This window comes from Pipra filicauda, unplaced genomic scaffold (assembly GCF_003945595.2).
Source record: "Pipra filicauda isolate LSUMZ 115617 unplaced genomic scaffold, ASM394559v2 scaffold413_size774581_pilon, whole genome shotgun sequence".
In the NCBI taxonomy this organism is placed as follows: Eukaryota; Metazoa; Chordata; class Aves; order Passeriformes; family Pipridae; genus Pipra; species Pipra filicauda.
Window position 1 is genome coordinate 416,941 of NW_024104547.1, and position 27,300 is coordinate 444,240.

A 27,300-nucleotide genomic window follows, 5' to 3' on the forward strand; every position below is an offset into this window, starting at 1 on the left:
TTTGACTTATTTTTCTGATGTATAAAAGCATTCTGGTGCAAAGGTACAAGTGAGATTTACACAGAGGTGACCAGGGCTTTGAAGTACCTGCTTTAGGTACTAAGAGCTGCTGCTACCAGAGCCAGGGATTTCTGGGCTCTGAAGTTGGACTGTGCCACAACCACTTTACACCTGGGAGTGCTTTACGTTTAGACACCTAACATGATGTACCACCCTCCTGCAGTGAAACAGGGCAGGCTGAAGACAAGGTGCAGAGCTGTTTAACATGCAGGTATTAGCTAAGAAAAGGCTACTATAAAAATTAAATTTAGTATTTTGATGTATTCATTTCAACTGCACATTCTAAGGGAACTTAAAATACTGGGGGGAGATGGAGACCTTCAAAATAGTTAACTGTTACCCTCAGAGAGAAGGAAGTGACTGCTCTGCAGCCAAGGCCTGGCCTGGCTGAGGGACTCAGCAGCCTCTGGTGACAGATAAGTGACAAATGCCACCATAAGTGGGGCTCCAAGCCCATCCTTGTGACTTAGAACTTGTGCTTTCTTTCAGCTGCAGTGTAGCTGTAAGGTTATGTCACTGCCTGACATTTAATTCATTTCATACGAACCCAAACAAAATCTTGCATACTAATGAGTGTCGTGTACAAAGCAGTAACTTATCTCTGCACAAGAGCAAGAATGAGTCACTGCAGGGCAAGATTTTATAATCTAGACATGCTATTTAAATACAATCTGTACCAGTAGCTGCTTGTTAGCACTTCACCACTCCACAAAGGCCCCAGAGAAACTGCTGCCAGTGCAGCAGGAGAAGGCTGGAGTTTTATTAAGGGATTGCACCCTCTTTGTTAGGGGGATGCAACAGAAAGTCACAGCTGGGAACACAAGTTATCAAGGCTTGACTTCCACACCACACACAACTTGTGCCTGCTTAACTACAGTATAACTTCATCCAGACTCAGCCTCCTGCATCCAAAACCCTTTCAAACCCCAAATCCTCACTGGTGGAGGCTCAGGCTGGAAGAACTGGCCCCAGTCAGTTTTATCCATGTGAACGGGGATGTGGCTTGAATTTCAGCTGTGATGAAAACACCCCAAAACTCCAGAAATAAAACTGTCAGCAGAATATACTTACCAGGGTTTTAACAAGTGATATTTTAATTTGTTGGGGAAGGCAAGAGGGCTTGGGGAAGAGAAAGAAATGTTATGCAGGAAGCTGCTGAATCACAGGTGTTAAAACATGCACATTTTCAAGAGCTGGAGTTTCAGTGTGGTGACATGACACAGATCAAGAGTTTAGCAGACACTGGTTAACATGCCAAACATCTATAACAAACCACTGTGGCCTAGCTTGGTTTATTGGGAATCACTTTAGTAACCTGAAGTCACAAATAAGCAGTAAATAACAAAAACTACAGATAAACACAGGTTACACATGCAAATTCCTGTTCACATCTCACATGTGCAGGTACATTAAGAGCACAGTTCTAAAGAGTCTTGACAAAACCAGATTTTAACAGAAAACGGTGTTAAAATGCGGGTATGAAAAATTCCACACGGAGAATATAAAGATACCTTTGTCCACTTTGGGACTCCAATGCTGCTTTTGAGAAACCAGAGATGTACAACAGCAACGAGATTCAAGTAAAAGCAGGAAGAGCTCAAGGAAATAATACTGGTTGGAGAGAATGGGCATTTACTTCTCACTAAAAATACACAGAATAGCTGAATAGGAAAGTCTAGCAAGAGCTTAGGAAAAAAAGTCACAAAGTTGTAAAGCTGGCTAATCACTAATTTTCCCTATTTGCTATAGATAACAGCAGTGACATTAAAAGAAATTGCAATTCAACATTTAAAAATGCAACTTACATTTAAAGACTTTTCCAAAGTGAAATGCAATGACAGCCTTACTCTCAAAATTAAATAGCTGCTAGGCTCAGACCAAAATATGGAATGTTCTAGATAAAATAAAAATACAGTGTTACTTTTCATTTTTTATTCAGAATGGAATTGAAAGACAATTTCTGAAGCTTGAAAGTAGTAAATCTCATTTGAACAAGGTTTTCTTCTCAGAGATGAGCTTTCCACGAGGGTGCAGGATTTTTTTTTTCTGTAATAGCTTGAAGTGTCAAAACAAAAACTTGTTGCCATTCTCACATTAAGAACAAATTGTTGTCATTAACTTAACTGCATATGCTTTTTGCTACAACATTTAACACATGAACAGACCTATAATGCCTACTGTATCTCACTAAAACAAAAAAGAATACAGTATTTCATCTACTACTTGTACTGCTTTTAAAAAAGATTAACATTAAAAACAAAGCCACATTTTCCTTACATCCTTCCTTCTTTTTAAGCTTCTTTCTTTTGCCTGTAGTCTTCTGCCATTTTATCCAGAATTTTCTGTCAAAAGAAATTATATTTGGGATATATTTAGAGAGTTTTTCACAGTCACAACATCAAGAATAGAAACATAAATCCAATTTACAAGTTTAACATCTGTGAACATCAATTGCAAAGGTCACAGCTAACAAAAGGCTGGCACTTCTCCCAACCCCGAAGTGGAGTTTGAGCTCCTCTTGGCAAGCCAAGGGAATTCCTTTCCATTTTGTCATGGACTTGTGACAGCGATTGTGCCACTTACCTGGGTGGAATCTGCCACCTACAAAGGCAGGGACAAAACACCTCCCCTCCCTGGAGAAGGGTTGTTTTGGAAGTTTGAGGAATTTGTTACCACTCTGACCATATTTGGTAGCAACATCAATTCACCTATTTATTTTTTCCTGCTCTCCAAGGGAAGGAGACTCCCAGCTCCAGAAGTGCCATTGTGAGACAGAAGCTGCATTTCCCCCCTTCCCTCCCCAATTCCAAACCCCACCAATGTCATACAGTCACTCACAACTTGCTAGCCACGTGTGCCATGGAAAAAGCAAAGCAACTCATGTTTCATTTAAGCAATAAAGTTAATAAATTGGCATTATCCCCCCTCCCCTTTTTATATCAAGGCTTTAATGTCCCATAACCTGGTACCTCAATGGAAAAAAAAAAAAAAAGAAAAAACACTATGGTGATGGATGAGGTGGGATTTCTTTCTACAAGACCCTGCATGGGAACTGATTACCTGATCTACTTCTTGATAATGTTGTTTGCTTTTTGGTGCCATCTGCCTTCCTGGGCCCTGTATTTATTTAGGGTTTCCTGTTATTGCAAGGAGAAGGCAAATGTTTGGAGTCTGAGGTGCCACCTCTTCCTTTTCTGTGGAGTCCCTGGGGTTTGCTCTCAGCTCAGGGATGGACTGCTATAAATCCATTTCTGATATAAATCCATCAACACTGCATGACTACCAGAATTTGGTTTAGCACTGTGCCCTTTCCTAGAGGTGATATTTAAAGCAGCTCACAGTAAGAGGATACAGCAGCAGCATTATCACTCATGCCATGCAATCATGTGATACCTCATCCAGTTAGAAAATTGAAAAACTGCTCACAAAATCAGAAGTTGCAAATGTTTGGGGGTTTTAAACACATAAAAACTTCATCTTAAGCTTTGTTGATTGGTTAAAAACCATCTTGAAGGGACAACTGGAAGGGATCTGAGCCATCTGTATTTAGTCTGCAATGCTACTTCTAAGTCTGGTCTTTACTCCAACTGGAATTCCCTCTTTAATCCAAATTTACAGGAAAAAAATGCTGAAGCCCAACTCTAAGCTGTGTATTCTGCATATTATTTTCACAAGATGAAGTTCTGACAGGTCTACCTGGAGTTAAAAGATAGAGAATAAGCCAATTTCCCCTGCCTGAAAGGTATTTTTTCTCCTCAGTCCAGTCTCGTTGAATTCTATTCCCCAGAAAGAATCACGCCAGTTAAAATGAACAAGTTTTTGCCTTACCTTCAACTTTTGATAATGAGGAAGGCTGCTGCAATGGGTCTTTTTTGCAACATCTTCATTTGTGTAGAACAGGGAACACAATTTGCAATAAAACCCTGTTTTGGGTACCACATAATTCACACCTAGAGGAGTAAACACCACAAAATAAACTAAGAGATCTACTCTACATCATTTCTTTTAATGTCATATGTCATTTCAGCTAAATCTTAAAACCATAATTCACTTTACATTAAAAAGCTGCTTTATTTTTAAAAAGTCCTTGTTTTAGTTTAGTCAAGCCAGGGCCTAGTAATAACTAAATATGTGCAGGCTTTTTTGCATTTTTTTTAATTTAAAAGCAACCTTTCAGATTAAGGGTCCATTTTATTGGTTCCTTCAAAAGAACTCACAATGTTCTGTGATCAGTTTTGGAGTATTTAGTATGACTCTAAACTGTTACCACTGTTGTGCTTTGAGCTAGTAATGGAATTTGTGTTGCTAAAATACGCCTCTTTCAACTTAATTTCTGCCTAAGGAAAGTGTTATGGAGAACTGTATGAAAATAAGGGGAAAAAAAAGAAAGAAAATACTCAGGTTAGGGGAGGACTGAAGAACAGGGAAGAAGGGGAAGCCCTAAAATGAAAGGCTATGGGGCAATGTGTTGCCAAAAATAAAAGTCAGATGAAATGAGAAATGCTACTGCAATGCACAGAGAGTACTGGAAAAGAAATGGAAGCAGCCTTACCAACGGGAACGTTTGGCTGGTACGGCCCAATCCTAAATTCATCTGGAACTAGAGGTTTCTCTTGGACGTTCTTGGTTTCCTGCTCGTCCTGGGGGTCTGTGTTTTCCTGGGCATTTTTCTCAGCCTCCTGTGCTGTTGTGGCATCTGAAGCTTCAACAGGTTCAGTCTTCTCGGTGACTTCGGTTTTCGTTCCGTTCTCTAACATCTCGTTCTCCTGCTCCGGCTCCTCGATCTTGTCCACCTTGATCTCTGCCAGACTGTCCTCGTTCTTGCCTCCTGCCTTCCCTGCCAGGCCTGACTTGCGGAGTTTCTGGTGATCGGAGTCCTCCTCGTCCCCCACCTCATCCAGGGTCACAAAGCCCTCCATGCTCCGTGGGAAGCCGCCCACATAGCGCTGTTGGGAAAACGGGGGCCTTAGGTCAGCTTATGCTTCAGCGTTCCCCTCAAACTCTCTCCAAGAAGAGAAATATTTTCTCCAAATTCCCTGGAAAAACGCTCAAGCTCTTCCTTCAAGACCTGCCTCCCTCATTCAAACTGTTACTCAAACAAGCTCTTTGTGTACCCACTGCCCCAGAAACAAGGATCCGCTTCAGAATCATTATTTTTTTTGGCACCGTAAGGGGCCACTGTTTCATCATATCAACATGTGATTTCAGCTTAAGAACAGAGCAAAAAGATACTGAAATTCTCAAGCTGAAATTCCTTTTAACGTGAATATTTTAAGTGGAAGTCATTTTGGAATGCACAAGTTTTGTTTCTATTTGAGACAGTCACACAAGATCCTCAAATTCATGCCTGAATAGAAGGTAAAACCTTACCAGAACTATTCTGTGCCCACCAATGGTATGAAGCTTCATTTAAAAAAAATTAATTAAAAGCTCTTTTTCAACCAGCTTAGAGTGTCCACAATAAAAAAACCAATCAAACAAAAGGAAACAAAATCGAACCCAAACCCCACAAACCACCCAAAACTGTGGAGGCCTCTTAAAATTCAGGTTTATTAAGAGTGACTGTCTAAAATTCTGAATTTTTGGAGACATTCCTCTGATATGAAGACATCATTATTACACATGCTGAACAGCAATCGTGAGGAGGACTAAATCAGCATTAACTTTGTGAATGTAGGTTTACAAGGAAGCAAGTTTGGGTTTGAGGCAGTCTATCACAGTGGGCACCAACATACTAAGAAACAAGGAACACTAATGCCATTTGCACTGCCAGCATTACTCCTGGCACCACGTAATTAATTAGCTTCCTGACAAAAAGATCCCTCAAAACTGAAATCCATGCACACTTCATTCATTAATAAGGAACAGGCCTTGCTTTCTTGCCAAACAACATTCCAAGTCAATAGTTACTAAAACTTTGCACACTCCTCCACAGAAGGGAGTATGATTAACAAAGCAGCTTGTAGGACATAAAACTCATGAGAATGTGGGATCATCTGGTGAGAAAAAGGGAAATAACGGCAAGCAGCCTGTGACTACAACACCTTGAAAGCAAGTCTTTTCTTTCTCCAGTGGGAAAGGGGCCCTGGCTCACCACAGATGGCCTGGCCCACCTCTTGGGCTCAGTACACACAGCCCTGCCCAAGCCTAGATTAGCCTCAAGTCCCCAGTACGTTATTTTGTGCTCTGTGCTCAAGGGTAACTACAACCAGTGCCCTGAGAAACTGCTCAGGAGAAAACAGTTCCTGGCTGCTCAGTGTTAATCAAAAAACAGAGTGAAGAGAAAGACAAGCAAACCCTCAGGAGGTGACAGGGTAGAGCCTGACAAGTGAAAGGCTTCTGTCAAAAACAGACCGAGGGATTCAGAACTGACTCAGTGACAAGCTGCATGTGGTGGGATCTTCCACCTTCTTCACAGGAGCTCTAACACCCGTTTCTCCTCAGACAGGTGTTGAAGACCCACAGGAAATGCTCTGCACTACAACATACATGGTGTGCTGCCTAAGTTAGACAGGGCTTCCCCCACTCAGTACCTCACTGTATGATTTACCTTTTTAAGCTTTTTCTTGGCTGCTGGAGTGGCCGCAACGTTCCCCCCCTCAGTTTTTACTGTGACATCATCAGGGGTGTCCTTTTTTTCTTCAGTAGCCACATCAGCTAAATTGGCAACATCTGCATCCTCTCCTGCTGAGCTGCCACTTTCTAACAGTGCTGCTGCCTCCTCCTCATCCACCAGCAGCTCATCTTCGGATTCCAGGAGTAAACTGGGCTCGTCTTGCTCTGCCTGTTCCCCACTTTTGGCACCTGAGGGCTCAGCAGGATCCTCTTGTTTCTCCTCTTTCGCTTTTTCTTCTGTAGTGCCACTTTCAGGTTTCTGAGCAGCTTCTGTTTTAGACTTCTTATCACTGGGAGAATCTTTGCTGTCTGGAGAATACGTTCTCTTTCTGTAAAGAACAAAGAACACTTGTTGCTTGTAAACTTGGAGAGAGCCCAGAAATTACTTAAAAAAAAAAAATACTGTGTTTCAGTTCAGGAAATGGAAAGCTGAGGGAAACCTGGAAGGACACCATTCTTCAAAGCATACAAAAGGTTGCTGCAAAGAGAAATTATCCTTACAAGACAGGACAACTGTTCGTGGGTTTAAACTGCAGGAAGGCAAGGCTAATTAGGGACTGGAAAGGATTTCCTGAGGAGCCTGAGAGGCTGTGAAACCTCCATCCTTAGAGGAAGAGGGTAGGCAGCATATTAGACACAGCTCATCTCCGGGCACAACAAAAAACAACTTGATCTCAAAGCTCACCCGACTCTTTTGTGCCATTTCCGTGCTCTGAATAAGGTATTTACATATTTCTTTTAAACAACATTATGCTTTAACAATAGGAAATTACCTGGTTTTATCCTTTTTCAACAGCTCAACTCCTTTGTTGGGAATCTAAAATAAAGTTAAAGAACTCTGTGAGTGACAGCAGAGTAAGATTTACAGGAGTGTTGCAGCATGAATTCAGAAGCACAATGCAGCCAAGTGCTCCCAGTTACATTAACCCACAGGGACTCTTGTACCACACCCACCTACCAAGCCATTAGTAAACTCTTATTTGAGACAGGACCTGACCAACCTAGATATACCCTGCCTTTACTCACAGTAATTATCAGTTATTCAATACCAAAGAAATAGGATATCCTGCTCCAGAATATTCACATACAATTCCTCTTTTTAGGAACCGATACAACGTGGTGCAGGCACTGGCACACATCAGTCCTACTCTGTTTTCTCCCTATCATGAGTGGAAAACCTTTAGCAAGCCCCCAGCACTAATTTATGAGTTACTGAACAGGTAATGTCACTTGCAGGCAGTAACACAGAAATCTATTCAGTGCATTGCTGAAGTATTTGAATTTGCCACTGAGTGTTCATTTTGCTGCATGAGCATGTGCAACAGTAAGATTTCTTCATATTCCACAGCAGAAACCTGATGTTTTCAGGAGACAGCTTGACAGTCCAAATTTCTCCTTGCTTTTCTACCTGATGTTCCACTCTGATGGAGAAAGTCTTATACCTGCAGGAGCATTATCCTGGTGTTATGCAAAAAACCCCTCAGGAACCTGTCCCTCCCTTGTATGAACTGCACATGCAGAGATGCAGTTCTGATGTATCATAAGTTTTCACAAAGCTTATTAATTTTCAGAGGAGGGGGAGAAAAAAACCCCTCCAAATTACAGCATGTTCTAAATGGAGCCATTTTAATTAAAAATCGACACAATTTACTCTAAAATCTGGATTCTAGAAGTTGTTTGGGTTTTGTTTCATCTGAGAGGAAAATCCTTTAACTTTATTCTAGGCCTCTTAACACAACTCTCATGCCAAGTAATTGCATTAAGGAGCCAGAAAATATTAAAGCAAACCCCTTCATTTTACAAGCAACAGTGAATTCTCATAAGTGATGGCTGTCTTCTACTTCACACCTTCAACTGCAATTAAAAAACTAAGAACACTTCCTACCCTTAACACCAGCTTCTTGTATTTCTCAGATAAATCCACTTTCACACATCTGCCTTGGAACCAAAGTGCTTTGTTGGCACAATGCTCCACCATGGCCAAAGCATCTTCTCTGGTCTCCATCTCAATGAAAGCCTGAAAAGATTAAAACACATTAAAAAGGACTGCAAAACACACAACACGTTTGCAGGCAAAGCTACTGAACTTAAAACACAGCATTTCCGAACACTGAAACAACACTAAAAGGTTCAATTATATCTGTCCTCTCCAAATACTTTAAAATTTATCCAAGTGCTCTATAACTCCAGCTTTTCAATTCAGTACCACCTGTGCCATAGACAGTTCTGAAATTAAACAGGCTTTTAAATAATCTGCCAAAAATATCACCATAAAGTAAAATATGATTTAAATAAAAAAAAAGCATCTGGACAGTGAAATTCTTATTTAATGCTTATGTACTTGGGAATTCCAGGGGAGAGGAGAAACTACCCTGGTATTTTATTTTTGGTTTTTGAGAGAAGCCTGAATCAAAAAGGCAGCAGTTGCTGGTCTGTAAGCCCAGCTTTTGGAGGAGTTCCTCCTCGGAACAACCTATGGAAAGGTTGCTGAACAAGATTTAAACAACTCCATGAGCTGGAGTATCCTTGGCAGAAAGCTGAAACCTGTTTCTGCAGCCAGCTTAGACAGCAAGGGTTTTCATTCTGCCAGTGAAATAAGGTCAGGGAGTTCTTCCTAGGGGTCACACAAAAGATTCTAGTAATTTTTCACTTCACAAGTGTGGCATTAAGGGATTCAGGCACTCATCTCTTTGAAAAGGCAGTGGAATTTCCTATTTAACTCAAGGGAGCAACAAACTGGGACAGTAAAGCTTAAAAAAATTAGAACTAGTTTCAGCTCCTATGTATTTACAGAAATCATGTCCATGCACATCCAAAACATTTTACTACACACATGCAATATGCTGCCTTCAAACCTTTCTTCTTCAAGCTAGAGAGCCACAGCAGGACTGCTTTTGTTTAGTTTTAAAGAATAAAAAATAAAGGGTAAATGAAAGAAACGTGGAATAGTGGAATATTGTTGTTTCATAGGTAATGGTCTTTCAGCCCTAAGAAAACAGTCCCAAGGCTCCAAGAAATCTGCATAACCCAATAATTAAGCCTCAATGCTAAAATATCTTTTTCCCAGCTGAGGCCTGTTCCTGTTTTTAAAGCAGCTCATGTTATAGGACATTTCACAGGAAGCTCCAGAGCAAAGTCCCACCCACACAGAGCCCCCAGATCATTTCCACCGCTCTGCTGGAGCACAAAGTCTGCACACAAACCAATTCACGGCACAGCATTTCCTCACAGGTGAAAACCTCAAGTTTCAAATGCTCACACATGTGTTCCCAGGTGAGTTACCTGGCTTTTCATCCTCATGAGGATGTAGTTCTTGATCTTCCCGTAGGGCTCAGCCAGTTTGAGCACGGCGTTGTCAGAGTACCCCGAGTGTGGCAGGTTGCTCAGGTGAATCACACGACCGAGCTCTGGTTTGGGGGGCTCAGTCTTTTGGTCAGGTTTACCCTCAGGTTTCTGGAATTGAAAGGGAATGATGGTTTTTTGAAGACATACTACATAAAATATACACGGGTGACTGTCCCTCGCTTAAGCTGATCCAGCTCAGAAGTACAGAAATTAGGAATAACTTCTATGCAGCCACCTCGCAACACTGACTGCCCCAGATTAAAATAAGGCAATGCTAAAAAAAGCAGGGACGTTTTACCTTTATTCTCTTGTATTTCTGTGACAAGTGGACTCTGACTGGTTTACCAAACACCAGGGCAGGTGTTGTTGAATAGTATTCAACTGCAGCCTGGGCGTCTTCGGTGGTCGACATTTCGATAAATGCCTGAAATAACACAAAATGAATGAAGCACTGCTCCTTCAGGACTCAGTGCTTTTGTTTCACATATCAGGCTCTTCACTGCTTTCTTGTCAGAACAGCTGCATCAAAAATGGGAACTGCTTTTTGATTACAACATGCACTGACCTGCAGAACTTGGCACGAATTTCACATACTTTATTTAGGTGCACAAACAGAACTATTTGGTTTGTTTACATTCCACCTAGATTTAGATTCAGAACATTAGATTGCTTCCTGCTTTTTCTCTTTTATGATACTGGTTTTTTCCACACTTCAAAATACGACACACTGTATAATACAAATTGAGACCAAGTTTTCAGATTATACTGAAACAAGAACAGCACGTGGTATTGTTAAGAAAGCTATGAACAACCAGCAAGAAGGATTTTTTAATATTTAAGTGAAAATGCAGTAGTACAGCATTTCTAGAAACATACTGTTCCTTTCCTACAAGACCTTGTGGTGAGGTATCATCTCACTTGGTAGCTGAGCAAGTGCTTTTACAAAACCAAAGCTCAGTTACAGGCACCAAGCAGCACCAGCAGTGACACAGGGCCCCAGCTTACCTCATTGATTTTGTTTAGAATCAGGTGATTTGTAATTATCCCAAAGGGCTCGACGAGCTGGAGCAGCTGATATCTCAAGTTCTTTCCCCTCTGGAAATCCATGATGTGCACAACTCTGCTTGTTTCCTGTTGAAGACAAAGCATGTGATCACAGTATGAAAAGATCCAAGTGTACCAGTAAACTTAAAGAGTCTGTCAAGGCTCTGTTTGATTTGTATTTTTTTTTTAATTTTTAAATCTTCAGTAGTAGCCAAAACAATATGCACATAGAAAAGGCTCAGAACTTCCCACAGCTTCATTAGAAAATGTTTAAGAAGGTTCTGTACAGTTTTGGACTAAACATTTTGTAGAGTCCTTGGCACAACAAACCCCTAATCTTAGGCCAAAGGTTCAATATTTCCATATAAATGCTAAAATCTCACTTTTAAAGACAATCATTCAATCAAAAAAAATAATCTTAAGAAAGCAAACAAAAATTATATAACAAAACATACGAGTACAAAATATATGGGTACAAAAATAATGACTTTTTAATACTAACCACTCTGCCCTTCTGCATGTGCCTCGGTCCTTGCATATTGCCATTGCCAGCTCCTTTAACAAATTAAAAGAATGAACAAGCTTAGTTCAACCTGTAAGACTGGGATTAACAGTCTTAAGGGTATAAATCACTTGTAATATCAAACCAGAATGACATCAAGTTTTAAAAACTAGCTGTTTCATTACAGCTGTGCAGAAACAGCAGAGAACAAGTAAAGCTCGTTGGAAAAGAAATGTCTCCTATTTTAGAATAGGATTTGCCACAGCAAGACATCTCTGTACACAAAGGATGTGAAGTCTCTATATCGAAGACACCCTTTTTACAAGTAAGGGTTTAATTTCTAAAACATCACCAATTCTATCACAATGCCCATTTTACTAGGAAACACCTGAAAAAAGCCTTTTTGATCATTTTGCTCATAGTCAAGTTGGAAATGTTTTAAAAATTAATGGTATTATTTTAATGAAATTAAGTATGAATGCATTTATCATCTAAAAAATCCTATGAAGTGTCTCAAATACTTCTACTCTGCCAGAACAACCAGGTACATTAATTAGTTTTGCTCTTTTAGTCATTCAAAGTATTTAAAAGGTAGGAAGTAGCAACATCAGGCAAGAACCTGATTCTTCGCCTCCCTTCCTGAGAGGAAGAGGCATCATCCATCTTCCCATTTCTCAGTTGCTATTCAAATTTATTTCTCAAATTCACTTGAAATTAGGGGGAAAAGCCACTCAGGGCATTGAATTTTGCTAGTTTCATCCAAAGAATTCCAGCAACAGGTGGCTATTCCCAAGACAGATACAAAAACCTCCTAGGGAGGAAAAATCCAAGTCCCAAACATGTTAAAAATCACCAGCCTTAGAACAAATGAGTTATTAACAGAGTACCAGGCTTTGGCCAGGGAAGGACTGAAGTATTTCAGTTCTACTGCTTAGAAAAGTGTTTTCTTTGGTTGTTCTCAAACACTGATAACAAATTAAAACAAGAAGGAAAAAAAAAACTAGCAAGAAGTTAAGCCTCGTAAAAGTAGGTGCTTATCAAGGTTACCTCTGGGCCCAACAGGGGGTCCTCCAAGGTGGAATGGAGGTGGCGGTGGTCCCAGGATTCCTGGTGCAGGGTTTGTGGATTGCTGCAACATAAAGGGATCACCCCTACAAAGAGAGGAAAACACACTGGAATTTTAAACCAAAAACCTGCGTGGCTTTCATTCTCAAAACCCCCTAATTTCTGCAGAGCTTCAATGTAGACAACTATAGCTACTTTTACTGCTGCTCTTCAGCTAAAAACCAAAGGAGGAATCCATCTGGTGTGTTGTTTCACACAAATCGTTAAGAACATCCTCTGCTTCAAATAAAGAAATTATAAATATTTCAAAATTAATTACTACTTACATTCCATGTCCTGAATCACTGTCAGGATTCCATTCAGGGTATCTTAAAAGAAACAAAATTAAAAGAAAATATAAGAAAAACAATCTCCTCCTATGTAACACCTGTCCCAGAAGCTGTGATACCTGAAGATGTAACACAGCTGAAGCACAGGGCAACACTGGGCCCACTGCAAGAGCCAGGAACAGCACTGACACAAGTGCTGTTCTTCAGGACAAACTCCCTACACTGGTTGCAGAGTGTCTGCCAAGTTTTATTTCAAATTGCACTGTTTGTATCACAACAACAACAAAAAAAAATGTAGAAGTTGGTACCAGTGACTACAATTAAAACAGATTCTCAACCATTAAGATCCACTGCTAAAATGTTACCTATGTTTCTGCAAGATTTCAAGGTTGTGAACCTTGATCCCTTTCTGTGCATAGGACGCTCTCAAGTTGGTTTTATTCCCTATAAGGCACAGGTTGGGACCTGCTTTGGGCAACATAATTGACCATTACTTAGAATCCAGAGAATCTCCTGAGCTGGAAGGGACCCACAAGGACCATGGAGTTCAACTCCCGGCCGTGCACAGGAACCCAACAATCCCCCCGTGCCCCTGAGCCTTGCCCAAAGGCTCCCTGAGCCCTGGCAGGGTGTGTGCAGTGCCCAGGCTGATCCCAGTGCCCCGTTACTGCAGGTGGGTTCATACATTTCGAGCAGCAGCTGACAGCGGCGGCTGTGAGTCGCTCCATTGATGTGGTGGTTCCACTCCTGCAGCAAAGTAAAGAATTCACAATTAACAGCCACATATGGCAACTCATTCTAACAAGCTTCTCCCCTAAGCTGAAGTGCTGCAGATACACAGATAATGCAATCTTTTTGTAGTGCTTTGAAGGGCCACCGACACTGGACCTGCCTCTTCCCTCCTAAGCTGGGGAGCAGGTGTGTGATGGGAACTGTGCTGGCTCCTGCCTCAGCGTGCAGAGCTCCCTGCAACTGCTGCTCCACAGGCACCACTGCCCTGGCAGCCTCTGCAACTGAAGGCTGAGTGTTTGCCTTGAGTCATTTCAGAATTTCCTCCCCTCTCTCTGCTTCGTTCCTCAGACTTTTACAGATTAACTCGACACTCAAATTTTTAGAACCACTAAGAGGCCAAGAAATTGCAAGGAATTCAGAAAGGAAAGACTAAAAGAAATGAAAGTGCATAGCTAGGACAAACTACAAGTATACAGGTGAAATATAAAAATATGTGACCTTTTGAGGGGAATAAAGGATGTCTAAATGGTAAAAAGGAAGAATAGTGGAATTAAACCAAATCATCCAGGTAAAACTCCTCCTGGTTCTGGCTTTAGCATTAGAAAGGAATGAGGGATTTCTGCTTTTTCTGTAGACTGTTTTCCAGTTCTGCAGCTTCCTGTTCTCTTAGATCAACAGGCTTATTTTGGAAATTCTGATTACTACTTCCTTCTCCAGTTTACCACAGTGGTTATACTGTTAGCACATACTGGACTTCACAGGCTGATCACAACTGAAACACTGGAACTGCTTTACGTGGCTCTTCTGATTCTGCTCAGCACCCACAGGGGATTTTTTCCTAATCCCTCATTTTTCCTGATTTTTGGTTTCTGCCACACTACAACCATTCTTCTGGATACAGTGAGACACTCCCCAGGCTTACTGTAGTGTTTCCATGTTACATGCCCACCCTGCACTTTCCACAAAGGAAAAAAACCTGGATTTAAAGTCTCCCATAAAGTGCTGCAATATTACTCCAGGATACCATGGAGCAAGATGAAATCTTCATCCATTTTATCAAGATGGAAAACGAGAGCATCGTTTTTTCCTTTTAACTGCACAAGATGCTCTGCAGCTATAAATAATTAGGCTGGCAATTAGGATAAAAAAAAATCCCTCCAAAACCCCAGATCTATGAAACATTCAATACAAAGATTCTTTACTTCAACACTTGCTAAAAAGTGTTAGCACTATAAAAAATCCAGTCCTTTGGACACCAAAACCCCTCTAAATTTGGGTACACAGTCAGTAAAACCTCAATGGCTGATTCCACCAGACACAGTATGCTTTGGATCTGTCTTAACACATAATTTAAAATTATTCTAAACCGACATAGAAGCTGTCTGCAACTCACAGGCAAAGTCTGGAAGATCTAATTCTCATTATACTTCATATGCTTTTAAATTGGTAAAAAAGGGAGCTCTGACATATAACTTTGGATTTTTCTCCTCCTCCAAGGAATATGATGGCTCATCTATATTAACTTTTTATTGAACAATTCTTAATCTGGATTCCCTTTACTGCCTGCACCCAGTCAGAAATGTCCCTTCTCCAAGGTTTTGAGGCACCAGGTATTTATATTTACACTTATTAACACAAATGCCCCATGTTAAGGCAGAGAAAATCTGAACTGAGTTTCTTCAAACCTAGATTACCCTTTGGCTCAGTTGATACCAGTGAGAGGACACACTGTTCCTCAGGAAATTAGGCCAAACTCGAGCACCTAATTTTAGCCAGCCATCTATTAGGGCCACAGCCAGGTTTTCCCTCCGAGATGTACCACGGGTTCAAGTGTTTAACCTCCAAATTCATCTCTTCATGTTCCATCAGCCTTTGTCTGGCAGGGAAAACAATCCCTCCACATCCAACACCTCGTTCCTTGATAAAGGGATCAGGATTGACAAAATGCCTGAAGTATTTGGGGCACAATTTACTTCACAGACAGAAAACAAACTGGGTCTTAAAATATGTACACAGTAAATTAAAGAAGTAATTAAGAACATCATTAAAATAAAAAATTGGACTAGCCTGCCAGTTTAAGTTATAGTGAGGGTGTTTAACCCCCTGTTCAGGTTTAAAATACACACTGCTTTATCAAACAGCCTTAAAAACCTACAATATTTTATTTGGAAGTGGGGAAAATGAGATTTTGATACTGCAGTCATAAGTTTACATTGTCCCAGCTAAGAAAAGCATTCCCTTTCTGCTTTCCAGAAATTTCAGTTTAGATCGGGTTCCTTTAAAAGTCAAGTTTGACTTGATTTGATTTCATGGGAGATACAAAATAAGGAATTCTGTAACAGTTAGGTATGCAAAGCAGAGGAAAGAAGGAGAGAAAGAGAAAAATTCTTGTGGTGACATGATTTCTGAAATTAGAAACAAAGCCTAAACTTGGGTCATAAGAAACAGATGATCCAATCTCAAATAGTTTATGGTGTACTAGCAGTTTAAGTCAAAGTATATTCCTACAAAAAAAAACAAAAAAAAAAAGGTTTTACATGTTACAGAAGAGGTCAGCCACAAGTTATGCTGTTAAAAGAATTTGGTATTTCTCATACCTGGAGAGCTATTCCAGTGTGGATCCTTTCAACAGATCTGCACTCCAAAGCACACTAAGAACCACAAGCCTTTAAAATAAAGAGCTAAAAAGACCCCTACTTACAGGATTACTGGTTGCCATCGTCAAGGGCCTCAGAAGTTTATGTTTTCAATCTAACCCAATGAAGTCCTTTTACAGAACTGAGCATGGCAGCTAAACTGTTAACACTTTAACCTTGTGTGAAAATAAACAGCAAATACAGGAGACAAGAAACCCAGATTACTGTGATTATTTTATATAAAAAGTAATTAAAGCAACACAAGTTCATAAACTGTCAGATCAGCTGGAGCCATACAGCGTGTGCTCTAAAACTGGTTTGATCCTTTCCTTGCAGGGACAGAATAATTCTCGTGTTTCAAAAAGATCAGATGTACAGAAGCAGCACTTTTTTGAGAGGTAACTGTAAAGAAATGGTTAGTAACAGCAATTCCACATTGTATCAATTTTACAGTAATAGCATGTATTATGTTTTCAATTGAAGGCCTTCAAGCTAATTAGCCACTAATTGTGACAAGAGGGGCACTGCATTAGCCAATTAGCCAATTAAATTGCCTAGTACACTGAAAACCAGCAAGATGAGTAACACTGGAAAAGCTGAAAGTGAGAAGGCTCTGAAAATAACGTCTGAATATAAACAGGCCATTTTGAGTAACCTGCTCCCTTTGCAGAGTTGGACTAGTCATGGATAACTAAGAGGGAAGTCTCAGCATCACCGAATACACCCGAAGATCCACTCCACTTGTGAGCCGAGTAAAGAACACTACTAGGAACACAGAGCAGGATACTGCAACAGCAGATTGATTGCTCGGAGAGTCTACAGGGATAGATGCAACATGTGACAATAAAAAGTGAGTCTGAAGTGTTCTAAGAAAGTTGTGAAAAAAGGAGAAAAATGACGACAAATTTCAGCCATAGTATGAGATAGAGTGTTAAAGTGAAATTAAAAAGGCAAGAATGAGCTAATCTAAAACGTGGCTTTTACTTTTGCAAATAAGTTCCAGGGCTCTACATTAACTCTTTCCCTTTGGACAGGGAAAAAGCAGAACTGTGCAAGAATGCATCTTAACTACATATAAATCAGCAATCAAGACAGATGTGGAGGAGAGCTGAAACTAGCTTCCAGAATGGCACAGTAGATACACTGCAAAAAAACCCCAAACCAACAAAAAAAATAACAGAACCCACCCCAAAACTGCTTGAATGCCAGATGTTTGTGGTTAAGAGAACATGTAGATGTAAAATACAAATAAGATATCCCAGTAGATGATAGCTGTTTGACTTGAAGTTAAGCAATCTGGGCAAACAAAATACATTAATGTAAAGCCCTGGTTTACAATGTTTGTTAACAATTACCTTGCAAATAAACCAAGTGCCTTTTTCACTCTCAAACCAACTTTCAGATCATTTCAAAAGCAACCAGGCTATAGAAATCATTAAAGAAATAGGTAAAAACAGAACAGAAACTACAACGTAAAGGAAAATAGAAGTATCTGGTGCGTAACTCACCTTATTAGAATGAACTGGCATATCACATATAGAGCACAGATGGGGATAACCCTTCGGTAAGAATCCATGGAAGTCTTCAATATTGCTATTTGGAGGAGCACCTCTCTTTTTCTCAAAGAGAGATCTCTCGGGACCAGGACCACGACCCATTCTGTCATACTCACTGTCAAATTTATGATAGTTATGCGAAGTCTCACCATAAAAAGATTCATCCCTACACCTTTCTCCATCTCTCAATCTGTCATCTTCATAATCCATTCTGTCATAATAACCAGATTCTTGAGAACGACTTCCATGGTCATAGTCAACCACTGGGTTGAGACTAGGACCACGATCATCAAAGCTATCTCTTCTAAAATGCCTTTTTTCTTCCCAATCATCCCTAGGTACTCTGTACGGTGGTTCCCGTGTGGATGATCTGCCATCTCTACCATAACCTTCTTCAGCTCTCCTCCTTTTAAGTTGTAGAAGGATCTGAGGCAAGTTTTCAGGAGTGATCTTGTCCTCGGGATAGCGACTCAGTTCATCTAAGTCTCTAGCAGACAGACCAAAGCTGGCCAAAATGTTAGTGGCCTGGTCTGCATCTCCACGGTGCTGAGAAGACAAAGGGAGCGGACCTCTACTTCCAATGTTAAATATAGACTGCAAATTATGGGAAGAGGTACTACCAGAAGACAGTGCACTATGAGATCCTTGTTGGTTCAATGAAGAACTCATTCCAAGATTCATTAAGCTAGCAAGGCGTGCAGTACCCTGGTTCATCCTTCCAAGAGATGCTGGCATATTTAAAGACTGGGTAGCAGCAGCAAGAAGGCCTATTCCTGCAGAGAGGTCACGCCCATGACCTTGTGAATCCCTACTCAGAGATGACTGCTGGAATGACTTGGACATTGTAGAACTAGAGCGTGTCTACTTTATGGATCAAAAAAAATTCCTTTTTTTTTAATATAGTTTTTTATAGTTTTTTTTTTTTAAGATGGCTGCAAAGAGAGCTTTGCCTAGAAAGCTAGGCAAACTTCACTTCAAAAACGGTAACGCCAAGAAAGAGGATCAATAATGACTGCAGATCTTCTTCAAGCTGAGAAACACCAGACAATTCTGTAGAAAAACAAGCAGTTTTAGTCATAAATCCCTTTAAACAGATGCAGTTTTAAACTTATGCATCATGTTGATCTAAAAAACATTTAGAGATCTCAATCTTACAAGGCTTTTATCACATAACAGATTCAAGAGGTACCCAGAGCCTACATATATTATTGCAGATAAAAATACAGCAGTGTTTCCTATACATACTCCTTCCACAAAAAGCTACTTTCATACTGAAGACAAGTGAATTTCAGAAGTGGCTGATGTCTAAAAGCATCTGTAAGTTTACTGACATGTAAGCCTTGATCTCTGGTTAATGGTTTTGTTCATACCCTACATTACTGTACTGTGTCTGTGAGAAGACCACAAAAAACTTAAGCCCACAGAATCCAAGATGACTTTGGCATATAACACATATTTGAAAATGAAATCTGTACCACCACAGAACAGGACGAAAGGAAGTTAAAAGTAACTGAAGTTTGGGCAAAAAGTTTCTGCTCTAAGATCTGTAAACAAGACCAAACATAATATTCAATCTTTATGCAGCAAAATTCCAATTACCGATGTGAAGACAGATGTGAACAAGAAAAACAAGTTTTACATTTTGCAGGAAGTAAACAAGACCTCTTGTTCCAATTGCAGTTACACTGCTAACAGCATTTCAGAAGTGATTTTTACTCTGTTGTATTGCAGCTGTGACATCAGCTGTTTTCTCAGACTCAAGCAAAACAAGGTCAGGCTTAGTGCTGGGATGGGAGGCCCAAGGAAAACCCTGCTCCTGAAGGAAAAGACCCCAGGTGAGTCAGGAGATGGCACATCACCCCAGACAGCCCTGCCTTGTACCAGCACTGCCTGGCTCAGGCCTGACACCATGACCACATGTGGGAGTTAAAGATCCGACAACACTGCTCACAAGAGAGGGATCTGCCTCACGTCCCACTAAAATACTAACCTGATATTCAAATATTTGGTTCCACTGCATTTACCTGAAGTTTTAACTAAATGCTATTAATATCCACGGTATATTTTTTGCTGCAATGGATATAGTTCATAAAGTGTTTTGTTTTTTAGTGCAGAGCAGAAATAAACCATAACACTTCTCCCCCATCCTCGGGACAGACACACAAAGTTTAAAGCGATTCAACGCAAGTGAGAACATTGCACCAGGAATTCCTTGTTCTTGGGTCCCCGACGCTGGAAAGCCCTTCCCAGTCTCCGCAGAGCGGTTCTGCTTCTCCAGCACTGCCACTCAGGAGCACATCAAACACATGAGCACTTGGAAAAGAAACAGGCACACACTGCACAGCTGCAAATGAAATCAGCTCCCAAGAGAACAGGGGGAATGGAAAGGATAAAATGAAAGCAAGGACTTTTCCTTGAAGAGACCAGTTCTGCAGAAGGCAATGGCTCTTGTACTGGAAACAGAAGGAAAAAGGTCAAGGTTAGGAGCAGCTCTCCATCCCCACTGCCTGTTCCAACAGGGCATCAAGCTGAAAAGCACCTGGGTTTTCTTTCCTGGTAGCAGTGTTACAAAATTATGCATTTATGTAAAAAAATAATGGATTCTATGAAAAATACATAAAACACACAAACCTCACACAGCTCCATCTTTGCAAAGGAACTCCTTTATACAGTATCCTGCATGCTCTGTTGTCAGTACATCTGAAATCATATTTCACCTACGTTTTTAAGATCCACATATGCTGGAGTCAAAATAACCCTAATTGTGTGACATTTGGTTAAGAAAAAGAGCTTGAGAAAATTGGGCATGGCAATAAGTTTAAAAGAGTGTGAGGCAGAAGACAGAAAAGCACTGCAGAAAGCTTCAGAGAACAGTAATACAAGAACACGGGGGAGCAGATGAGGCAAGTCCTAAGGGAGATGTCCCAGACAAGGGGGCCCTACTGAGGACATCTGAACTGAACCCATTTAGGAACTACATTGTAAAAATCAAGACTTTTGAGTTCAAAAATGACAGAAATACTAATATTCACCCGGGTACCATGCTTTATCTTACATTCGTTCAGGAATCTTCAAAGTACTTCATTACAATTTTTAAAATTAATCCCTACTCCTTATATTTTTACACAAATTTCCTCCTAGTTCATTCACACCCTTACAGAAAGGTCTGAAGCTGAACTTACTGGGTTCTTCATAAAATCAAGTGCTCCAGAGGGCTTTGCAAGCTTGAGCCTGCAGCGATTCAGCAGACACCCCTGTCGCAGGAGAGGCTCAGTGTGCCCTGCTCTTAGTGCAAGCACCCCACTAGTCAAGTTTCTACTAAATCAGGAAAGTTCTCCACTCTTCCAAAACACCCTTTCTCTTTGAACAGATGCTCCCTAATCCTCTTGTCACAGCTTTCCATTGGCAGTTCATTGTCTGCTGCTCTGGAGATTAGCAGGGAACAAACCCCCCGGCATCCCCGGCTGGCAGGGACCCCGCTGACACACCACTGATCCCACACACAGCAGGCTTTACAGAACCACACCGTGCTCCCGCTGCAAACACCCAGGGAAGGAGGAAGGGAAAAATGAAAATAGGAAAGATGGGTGAAAAACCAAGACAAAGACACAAAGAAGGACAATCTTATGGAGAAGTATGAAGTGGGACAGTAAGACAAGTGTATGATGAGGACAGAGCACAGGCTGGCAGTTGGTGCTAGTCAGGAAACTGCCCTACACCTAACTGGGCATTTGAGTGGGGTACTTCAAAAAAACAAGTGAATTAGCCTCAAACCCCCACTATTTATCATCTTGCAATGGCTGCTGTACTCCACTCTAACCATCCCTGTTCTTTAAGGTCAGATGACAAGGAAAGGAGGTGGGGGGAAGAGCCCTACAATCACACCGAAGGACGTTTAACTTCCACATGGTCAGGTTTAACGGGATTCTAAGGCAGCACTTCCCGTGCTGATCACTCCGGAAAGATTCCGGGGCAGTATCTGATAGAGACAGGTTCCCATGGAGCAGGGCCAGCCTTGGAGCGAGGGTGCCATCGACTGAGTCACAGCAACAAGACAGGTAGGACTGAACAAAGCTGCCTCCGGAGCCAGACATGAGTTAGTTGAAAGGGTTATGCTAATTGTTCTCCGTGTAATTCCAGCTATACTGGGAACAGACTTTCATATACAGGCTTTTTTAAGATCTGTGGACAGAAATCGGCCATGTTAAGATTTGAAAATATATAATATAAAGCAATCGTGAAATAAGTTGAAAGGCAAAATGTCATTGGATTTCCAGACAAATGTGGACAATGAAAACAATTTATATCTACAAGTTGCAAAAGAGTTTTCTGTAAAAGCAGACAATAAAAACAAGAAATTTGAATCCTACAGAATACACTGCTACCAAAAAAAGGCCCAAATGAGGCTGATTTTCAAACACTATAGAAGGTTTTCCTTTTAGTGCAAAACTGATCATAAACTCTTTTCAATAAAGCTTACGGAACTCTTGCTCCAATATTAATTTTGTCGTAAGAACAGTTTAATTCAGTGAATTCTTGGAACACACTGATCACGCTGAACACGATAAACTTAGCTTGTCACCTTTTATGGAACACCAGTCCCTGGCTCCCTATTCCTTCTGCCACTCTCAGGGGGTTTTAACCTACGCATAGTTATTATAGTTTAATGTTAATCTTGTTCTTACAACTCATCTTTTACCCATTCCTCTTCCACTATTTATAAGAAAAAGGTCTCAAAACTGTTTTCACTTTCTACTCAGTTTCACTTCAAAACACATTGAATTTAATCAAATAAACTCGATTATGGTAAAAATATGAAATAATCTACAAGCTGAAAAGCACACTCTGGGTTTGTAAGAACTCAACACTTTGGCAGGTCGTACACCCTTGGGAAAAAAGTTTTAAAGAAGTTCTACATCCACAGTATTTGCTCTTTGGATAAAAACCTACAGGTTTTCCTTCTCCTTCCTTGGGCATTGTACTTGGTGCAGCGATCCTTTCTGCCACGGAAGAATTCCTGTTTCTTGGCAAAACTAGCTGCAGCACATCATGGCAAAAAGGGTTATTGATGGAAGAGATCTGGAATTTGGACAGGCAGCTCCCCAGGCTGCTCCAAGAATTAATGGCAGTAAAAACAAGAACTTCAAGGAAATTAGAAGCAGATGTTATCTAGTTGCTGAATGACCAAGTACAATGGATTTCAAATCTACAGGATTACACAGAAAAGGCCACTGTCTTTCCAAAGGCAAAGGAGGAATTGCCCAGCAACCTCAGAGAAAATGCAGGTTCTCACCCATTTCAGGTCCCAGTATTCAGGATGGTTATTTAACATTGCTGTTTCATATGCAAGAAAACAACTCATCTTGTTCAACCATCTTCAAAGGTCATGCCCTCAAAAACTTCAGGGGCACCTGGCACACAGGATACACTCGCTTTTTTTGGGCACAGATTAGACAGTCTGTTTCAGGCACAACAACTGGAAGAGTTTCAATTCTTAGGATTATGTTTAGCTTCATCCCAGTGACTTCCTTGATCAGAGAACATAATAATCTGAGATCTGAAGTGACTGTAACAGAGGATTGCTACAGAACAGAGGAAAGGTATATTTATAAATGGGAATTAAAATTACTACTTTAGCAATTAAGAATTTTAAAAGAACTTAGTTTTCAACATCTGAATGCAGAAAGGAACACTAAGAGAGGCCAGTTTCCTATTTCTGCTTGTTATATAATTTAATATATTCAAGCATCCCTCTTTTGTAAGAAGTGCATGAAAAAAGCGCATTTATTCCTCTACAGAAACAGAAGTGAAAAAAAAAATAGTCCAAGGAATAGAACAGAAAGAACAGAGAAGGCAAAACTCGTGTATTTTTAGAGAGGGAAAGTAGTAACACCCAGAAACAAACAGATAACTGCTGTCACGTGTGCTGACCACAAACACATGGTCACCTCTGTGGCTTCCAGCCATTCCTTCCTACTGCTTCCAAGCCACCGTGTGTCACCTTCAGAGCCCCAGCTGCACAGGAAGAGATGCACACAGGCTCCTGCACCTACCGACAGCTCTGTGGAGCCAGTAACAGAAGGGCTCTGCCAGCCCCCGGCTCTGCCAGCCCCCGGCCCTGGGTGGAATGCTGAGGGAAGCTCTGACAGCACAACTGTGTGTCCCTGCCCTGGACACCGAGGAGACACTCACTCTCCATTCCCATCAGCTTTGGGGACCAACAGCCCCACGGGCACCAAAACTGACCCCAACACAGAACACACCACAATTTTTTCACAGAAACAGGTCATACAGAAAGTGATCCAGAGGCAGACCAAACCAGAGTACCCACTGTAACAGAGAACCAATGTTACTCCTCTTCTTTTTTTTTTCTTTTCCAAAAAACCAAACAGAACAGTTTTGTTTCTGATCTGGTAAGTGATTAAAAAGCCTTCTGACTAACCAGTCTGCCTCCAGGCATTTCCAAGGCTGGGATAAAATCCCATTCTTTCCCAGATGAAATCCTGCATGAGGTTGCAAGATGTATTTTAGCTGCAGACAAGAATCAAGGGACTGTTTGACTGGTTTAGTGCTCAAAATAAAAACTTCTTGTTTAAGTTATGACTGCACAATAACTTAACCACTCACAAACTAAATTAGTTCAGAAATATTGTGAGGTATTTGCTTTTGTTTTTAAGACTTGTTGACTCAGAGCACTGATGAAGAAAGGAAGCAACACTGAGGGCACAAAAATACACTCATTAATTAACAAACTGAACAGAAAGAATTTCTTTGCAGCTTTGCAACAGCTTCTCCCCCAGATTTGCTGAGCTACCCAGAAGCCTGTCTATAGATTACAAAACCCCTCTGCATTCACCAAAACTTTCAGCAGAGTCATATGCAAATCCCAGCCAAGGGCAGCACAGAGCATTTCTTTATTTCTCATCAAATTAATGAGCACTTTATTTAACTGCAATCCTGAATAAACCACATGGCAACAGCATTACAGTTGTATGGAACTTCAGTTTGGAGCCTCAAAGGCTGACTCTTCTTTCCTCCTTAACTGGTTTTTAGTTTTTATCTTTAAGAACATGGATATTCGCATTTTAAGGATGCATTTAGGAATTTCTGTGGGATTCTCTTCCCATCATTTAGTTCTGGGATGTGTGTAACAGCTTTTACACAGTGCAGAAGGACAGACACTGGCTTACCCTACACAAACACATCTCCAAGGTTCGAGTGTCATTTAATTCTGCTATGTAATTCAGTAATGAACCATTTGGTGGGGTTTTAGATGGAATTCAAGACAGAAGTTCATTAATTTCCTGGTAATACGTTAGAAATGTTAATATGTTCCACTACATTTCAAAAAAATACATAAAAATCTTAAATATATAAACATATGTCAAAATATAGGAAGATTAAGTCACTGGATCAATAGATTATTTATAAAGAAGTATGGGAAAAAATTACCTTTTCCTCTTCTCAGAAAAACTCCACAGATTGCTTTAAGAAACTTATGTTTTCAACCAGAGCTGCTTCCTACTTATCTGACTCTAGGAAGTCAGGACCATCTACAGCTCAAAAAACCTGACAAATTTAAGGCTCACTAAAAAGAATAAAGACTATTAAATTGTTTAAACCAGTATCAGATACTTTTTTCCCAAAGGTCTGCGTCCTGGACAGAAAAAAAGCCACACATTTAGAATCCGAAGGACGGTTCAGCTCTCTTTCAACAGCATAAATGCCTCATTTATCATTTAACAAACCAGTTCTTCAGGGTCCCAGAAAGTTCTTTTCAACTTCTACTTATTTTCAGCATAGATGAACTTTGTATCTCGTTACTCTGACTCTGGAAACAGAGCATGCACATTAAAAAAACCGAACAGGAAGAAAAAAACAACCCCGCAGCTCGATTTGTTACCAGGGTTTGAATTATATGAAAGTGAAACTGAGTAGAAAGGGGTCAAACGGATGCCGCACTGTCAGGATTCCCGATTCATTAATTTTTAAGGCCAGATTAAGATGAAAACGCGCAGGTTTTGGCCCTAACGGAGCGGTACGGGGAGAGGGAGGGGCCGCGGCTGGAGGCGGCTCGGGGCGAGCTCCGCGGGGCCAAAGTGCGGGTGCGGGCGGGGAGGGGGCGCGGGGGCTCCGGGGCTTTGTTCGGGCCGGGCCGCTCCGCCCGCAGCGCCGCCGGGGGGCGCGCGGAGGCGCCGCGGGGCCGCGCGCCGGCTGGGCCTGCGCGTGACCGGCCCCGCCAGCGCGGGCCCGCGCGCCCCCCCGGCCCCGCGCGCTCCCGCCTCGCACCCCCAAAACCACCCCTTCATCCCCCCCCGTGGCGGGGCCGCCGCCGAGCCCCGAGGGGGGTTCCCCGCACGGCGGCGGGCGCGGCGCCGCTCCGCTCCTACCTGCGGGCCCGCGGCAACGCAGCGCGGCGGCGGCGGCGGCGGGGGAGGGACGAACGGACGGACAGACGGACGGCGGGGCTGAGGGAGGGAGGGAAGGGACTGAGGCGGCTGCGCGAGCCCCGCGCGCGCCTCGCCGCGCTCGCGAGAGCACGCCCGCCCCGTTGCCCGCTGCTCGCTCACGTGCCCGGCGGCGGCCGCCCCGCTGCGTCCGGTAGCGCCGCTGTGCCCCCGGTGCCGTGCCCGGTGCGTGCCCCGGTGCCGTGCCGTGCCCGCGCCGCTCCCGCCGCTTGCCGGGGCCGCCCCGCCCGCCCTGAGGGGTGTGGGAGTGGGGGGGGCGCCGCCACCGCCGCGGGTCTCGCGAGAGGTGGGGGTAGGGGGGGGCCCGCTCACCCTGCTCTCGCGAGAGCGCGGCCGCGCCGCGCGCCGCCAGCCCGCCGCCCGCGCGCCGCTCATTGTCCGCGCTCCCGCGGGGCACCATGGGAAATGCGCGGGGGGCGGGGCGAGGCGGCGGCCACGCCCCCTCCTCGGCGGGCGGGGGGTGGGTTGTGCTGTTCTGGGTCCCCCCTCAGCCCCCGCCCGGGGAGCGGCATCGCCAACAGCGATTTGCGGGATATCCGGGGGATCCAGAGTATCCCGGGGATCCAGAGTGCCCAGGGTATCCTCTGATTCCCGAAGCACCGTTCCCTGTGCCCCAGGGCACACACGGTCCCTCAGCGCCCGGACCGGACCCGCGCACCCAGCCCAGCCAAGGCGCGCTCTCCTCAGCAGAACGCTGGTGGCACCATCGCTAAAACAGTTAAAATTATGGGCTCCCTGTGACTCTGTGGTTCTTTAGAAGATTCTGGTAAAAAACCGCCGCAGCCAGTGTGCGAGGCTTTGCTGTTCCTCTAATCCAACATTGCCACCTGGTGCTGGCGGAGGAGAGGTCCCCTTGCCTCTGCCCTCACGAAATCGGTGCTTTATCACCAAAGTACTCGTACAACTGGGCAATTATTTCTTATTTGGAGTTCTTTCATAGTGAATATC

The 27,300-nt window shown here is 42.3% G+C and overlaps 1 protein-coding gene across 5 annotated transcripts; it reads right to left on the reverse strand.

The window, feature by feature from the left end:
- Positions 1–1,131: 1,131 nt before the first annotated feature.
- MATR3 (matrin 3) lies at positions 1,132–26,742 on the reverse strand. Of its 5 annotated transcripts, none has more exons than XM_027745106.2 (15): positions 26,665–26,739; positions 17,837–18,934; positions 13,646–13,707; positions 12,958–12,999; positions 12,614–12,717; positions 11,567–11,619; positions 11,026–11,151; positions 10,319–10,444; positions 9,958–10,128; positions 8,561–8,692; positions 7,449–7,492; positions 6,611–7,004; positions 4,613–5,006; positions 3,889–4,010; positions 1,132–2,402 (listed from the first exon to the last, which is right to left on the reverse strand). In XM_027745106.2, the coding sequence occupies exons 2-15, from the start codon at positions 18,725–18,727 to the stop codon at positions 2,352–2,354; spliced, it is 2,712 nt and encodes a 903-aa protein (XP_027600907.1). In that variant the 5' UTR covers positions 18,728–18,934; positions 26,665–26,739; the 3' UTR covers positions 1,132–2,351. The 5 variants fall into 5 exon arrangements, with proteins under 5 accessions (XP_027600907.1, XP_027600906.1, XP_027600910.2 ...); XM_027745105.2 differs by lacking the exon at positions 26,665–26,739 and adding an exon at positions 26,275–26,550; XM_027745109.2 differs by lacking the exon at positions 17,837–18,934 and having other exon boundaries at positions 26,665–26,742.
- Positions 26,743–27,300: the final 558 nt, after the last annotated feature.